Source organism: Pagrus pagrus (genome assembly GCF_965226575.1).
Source record: "Pagrus pagrus genome assembly, chromosome: 12".
Taxonomy (NCBI): domain Eukaryota; kingdom Metazoa; phylum Chordata; class Actinopteri; order Spariformes; family Sparidae; genus Pagrus; species Pagrus pagrus.
In genome coordinates, this window is record NC_140196.1 from 14,373,780 (window position 1) to 14,379,052 (window position 5,273).

At 42.9% G+C, this 5,273-nt stretch overlaps 1 protein-coding gene across 1 annotated transcript; it reads right to left on the reverse strand.

The window, feature by feature from the left end:
- Positions 1-1,600: 1,600 nt before the first annotated feature.
- Positions 1,601-5,273, reverse strand: clul1 (clusterin-like 1 (retinal)). The gene is made up of 8 exons (XM_084369002.1): positions 5,147-5,273; positions 4,641-4,789; positions 4,385-4,555; positions 3,245-3,683; positions 3,030-3,152; positions 2,738-2,952; positions 1,820-1,998; positions 1,601-1,670 (listed from the first exon to the last, which is right to left on the reverse strand). Exons 1-8 carry the CDS (start codon positions 5,247-5,249, stop codon positions 1,655-1,657), a joined length of 1,395 nt encoding a protein of 464 aa, XP_084225128.1. The 5' UTR covers positions 5,250-5,273; the 3' UTR covers positions 1,601-1,654.

The window sequence follows — 5,273 nt, forward strand, 5'->3', positions numbered from 1 at the left end:
CTTCAATGTCCTCAGTTCTGTGTCTGCTGGAGGGAAAGTTTCATCCAAAGCCGACAACACAAAAAGAATCTCTTGATTTGTGAATGCAGCTATGCAAAGTCAACCGGTGATGTTTTATAGGATGAAAAGTCTCAAATGGTGTTTGCCTGCGTCAAGCTCCCCTTATTGTTTTCTTATTTCCCAGTTGTAGAGATGATGGATGACTCCTGGACAAAACGAACACCTTGCACACACTATGGTCACATCAGGGGCCTCATTTATAGAAACAGACTTGTGATCAATTTTGACCTTAGCAGTCTGCAGTGAACTTTGCATGAGCCATATGAACAATGTGCAGCGGCGACGCACTCCCGAGCTGCGTGTTTGTCAACCCACTGAATAGTATGTGTTGGCAGGCTTCTATCTCTTCTACCATCACGTGATCTCGTCTTCCAAAAACTTTGTTGTTATGTTTTGGTCCGTGGCTATTCTGGACTGAAACCCTCACTTGTGCTGGCGTTATATAAGGAGAGATTTCAAAGCTGGTACTGGTCATTTTAAAGGTCATCTTTGTGAGAAGGTTGATTCTTTTTGAGTACGCTTTGGGATGGTGACCTTCCGGACCTCTAATCCTCTAATCTAAAGCGTGAGTATTTGACAAGTTGGGAATGAGACTCAAAAATCAACTTTCTTATCAAGTGGACCTTGTAAGTTTGATCTGGATTTATAGATCACGTGCCTGAGTTACAAATGGGATTCTTGGAACCTGGCTTCAGTAAGGTCTTTTACGCTCAGCAGCTCTAATGAATGGGACATTAGCGCACCACATTTTTATAAATGAGGCCCCGGGGTTTTAGTGCTTTTAGTCCAATAACAAGTTCTTAGTGGTACTTCCAACTGTCCTGCGGTATGTGATGGGAACTTTGGAAAGATGTAAAAGCATCTTCTCATTCAATAAGTAAGCTTTAGGATTGGACAAAGATGTGAACATTGTTTTTCTATCTCTGTGTTTGTCCCTCACGAGAACCTAACGTGATTGTTCTTGAGCTAGTGGGGAGATGATAATGAAATTACTGATAATGGTAACTAATATGGTTTTGTACAGAAAAAATAAAAGTTTTACTCAAATGTTTGCTTTCACTCTGGTCCTTGACAAACAACGCTGATGCTCGTTCAGATTCAAAGCGTCAAAGTTACAATCGAATGTGGACGACTAGTGAAACATTACACATCATTCAAGATTCCTCTAATAAGACGAGTCTGAGAATCTTTTTAAAGCTTCTTAAGGTAGTCCAAGACTGCAGGATCCCGAACAAATGGAAATCGTCTATTAGTGTCCTATATCAATCTTAAATGCTGCTTTAAAGGTGATTGTGTCTTATATAAATGAGATATCACAACTCGAAATAAGACAAAATATAATAAGATTTTGAGTTTTTGCAGTGAATGAAGTCGCACGTTGTGTTTTATTTGTTTTTTATTTATTTACACCAGTTGACAACAGGTGAGATATGAGGTACATTTTCTTTATATATTTAATAAATAGCAATGATTGACATGGTTCAACTTTAGTATATTTACATGTTCAACAAGATTTGACAACTACACAGGAACACAATCTAGTTCTGTTCATAAAGAAAGGGCTGATTGAGGCTCAGGAAAGGAGACTGTAGTTTCACTCCTCCTCGTACCTGTAAAGAAAGAGTGTGTTTATGTGAGAATTTGAGAGAAGTAAGTAATATATTAGAATAAAACATTGCAATCAAAGAAATAGAAAGTAGCAGGACAAAAAAAGGGAATGGAGACAGATAATTGGTGAAATACCACTGGTGTCTCTCACCTGACTATCTCCTTGAACTTATTCAGAGCCTCCTTGGTCACATACTGGATGAAGGCTGGGTCCTGCAGCTCCAGCTCCCCAGGAACAGAGAGGATGAGTGGGGGGGAGTTCAGGATGTTTACCTCCACCTTGGTCTCAGTCACAGAGAAATTGTGTTCATCGTGGCTCTGTGGCGCCACCTAGAGAGTGAGAGGAGCCATTATGTTTTACACCAACTGTTGATACATTTTTATTATTAGGGTGGAAAATGTAATTAAAGTATATCTAAAAAATCCCAACGATACATTTCTCTCCAGTTGGTGTTTGATATGTATATTAGTTGGAAATTGTGAAGGTTCACAAGTTTAATCTATTAGTGGGACCAAATGATAACATAAAAGGACCAGTTCACATTTTTTTTCAATAGTTCAGTGCCCATATATACACCAAAACAGGTTTTCTTTGCTGTATTATTTCCTTCTTTTCATATGAGATCACTTTCTAATTCCTAATAAAATGCATTCTTTAGTTATCTGAAGTTAATATGAGAAGTAATACTTTCTTTCCAAAATGTGTTCTTTTAGGAGAAAATGTCCTTTTTGTGGTAGTACAGTGATCTCGGTACTAAAGAGAGAGTAACTATGGAAGATTTCCTCTTGATTTGTCTAATTCAGACGTCTTAAGCCAAATATTAAAGGGTAAGTCCACCAATTTTACACATTAAAGTGTGGTAACGGATCTTGGGGGGAGGGTACTACTGCATATGTGAAAAAAGTAGTATAAAGGTTGTCGTGGCTCCTGAATAAACTGAATGTAATCTGATAAATTGCTTCCAGTGATGTCACTCACTGGCTAAGTGACTGAAAACCCGGTGGCTACATTACCCACAATGCAAGGGATTACTTCCTCTTTTCATTCAATTCCTTCACTCTGTCTCACCTTCGTGATACGGAAGATGTTCTCAGGGACGCTGATGTTGCTCACAGCCTGACCCACCCAGCTGAATTCAGCCGCCATGTTGCTCAGCCAGTTGACGGTCTCATCAGTGTGGCGCTGGACAATAGACAAGATCTCATCGTACTGCTCTTTGGACACGTCCAGCAGCTGGGATACCTCATCCAGCTCCACGTGCAGATCTCGGACACTGGGGCACTCTGGAGACAGGAGGAGGAGCGGTCAGATGTGTGTAATGATGAAGTAAACACAAGCTGTGAGGGTGCTGGCGCTTCACCTGTGAGCAAGGTTCCCTGGCAGGCCTCACACTGGCTCTGCAGCTGCCAGCACTCTGAGGTCTGTTTGCGAAGGTCTCGGCACAACTTCCTGTTCTGCAGGAAACGGGGGAAAGTTGCCCTCGCTGCACCAAACAGAAAAATGTTTCACAGTTAGTCCAGTGTTTTTTTATTGTTTAGCATTGCTTTAAGATGTTTAGTGTTATTGTATTGCTACCTTTCTTCTTCTCTTCCTCCACTGCCTCATGGATGTCATCAAACACCTGGGTCACCACCGCTCCAAACTCGTCCAACACGCTCTTTCCAAAGTCAAAGAAGGAGTCCAGCACCTCGTCCAACCCCACACCCTGCAGGAAGCCAGAGTCTCGGCTGGGGTTGTAGGGATCAGTGGTGCTCTCCTCCATCAGGATGTCAGTGTCGTTCAGGAAGGCTTTCTGGAGGGCTTTGTCGAGCCTGGTGCTTATCCTGGAGACCAGGGTGACGCTGCGCTCCACCAGCGCGCCCACCTTGCTGATGAGGCGGTTGAAGGAATCCTCGATGCGCGCAACCTCAGTGTCGGGGCTGTCGGGGCCCTGGTTCACCAGGATGTCCCCTGCCTCGATTGAAGGCTCTCGGGGGCCAAAGCGCCTGGACACTCTGCGGAACAAGTTCTCCACCTACAGTATGAAACATGATGGAGGGACGTTTATTTTACTATGATCTAAGGCTGTGGTTACTAACCTGAGCCTCGCAAGATTATTAAAAATATTAATGAGACATTGCTTCACATTAAGGGTTGTTTATATGTGGCGGACCCTGCCTTCTTTCTAGCTTCAAACAGTGTTCTGGGGACCTTGTTTTCCTCTGAGAACAGCTTGTTTATTAATGAATATTTCCGAGGATTGTATAATTACCTCATTACTATTGTAAATATTAAAATTCTGAGTTTGAATTTCTTCTTCTTCTGCCTTTAATGCATTTCCAGGACATTTGCAGCTGGTTTCTGTTTAACTTAATACGCCACTGAATTGAAGTGAGCTGTTGCGGTCTAATTTCCAACTAGTTTATAGCTAACATCTGGTGGAATTCAAAGGCATTTCAAACATGTTGTTTTGTAACTACCACTTACTGACCATGAGATTTCTGGACCTGTAAAATGTTACCGAACTAATCACAGAGTCATAGTAACCGGATCATTTGACGATCTGATATGTTGTTATATGTGTTTGACAGGATAAACAGGAGAACATGAAACTAACTGAGTCCAAACGAAGGTTTCGGCTGGCATTGGTACAATTTGTTATTGTTGGCAGTGCTGCTTTAAGAGTTTGGAGGTCAGAGTAAGAAAGGCAGAGATTGGAGCTGCAGTTTTTAATACCTTGGTGTGGAAAGTGGCAAATCCCCTGCGGCAGGTGGAGGTGTAGAAGGTCTTACATGCATCCTCCAGACAGGGCCTGCACTCCTCCCACTCAGACTGCAGGGAGTCTTTACACTGCTCCTCTGCCTCCTCCAGCTTCTCAGTCACCTCCTTCGCCAGTTGGGCCGCCCCCTGGTGGCAGAAAGGGACACATTTATCATTTGGCTGCTCTGTTCTCTCTCCTCCACAGGAACTGTTGATGATTGTCTTGTCTCACCTTCTTCTTGTCACTGCTGCGTTGGAGGGACTTCATGAGGTGTTCATGCTTCTGCTCGTTCCTCCACATCACCTCCTTCATCTGCTTCACCCCGTGCAGAGCTCTCCTCACCTCCTCATCCACCAGTTTCTCGCCATTCTCAGACAACTCTGAGAGAGAGAGAGAGAGAGAAGGAGAGAACTGGCTGGGTGAGATGTTTTATAAACACTTAGATTAACACAGTTTTCACAGTCGAAACAGGAAATGTAGCCAACGATATCCACTCATAAACACTGCACTGTGATTTGTGTGGCACTGAACAGAAATGAACTAAATTAAGAATATCTACAACTATTTAAATGAAACAATCAACAGCTGTATCAAGTCTAAAAAATTAGTGATTGTATGACACTTTATTTAATGTATATATCAGAAGACCAGGCCAGGTGTTGATACTGATTGCACTGTAGAGACATTGGCTGGCCAAATTTTAACTAACTCTGGTACAAAACAACATGCTGACTCACGTTTCAGGGTGTCCTCTGGGATTTCTGTGGTCTGGTCCTCAGTGGCAGAATGAAGGACCCCCAGCGTCACCACCAGGATGGCCAAACCGAGCAGGAGCTTCATTCTGAGGCTCAGTGTGTGTCTCGG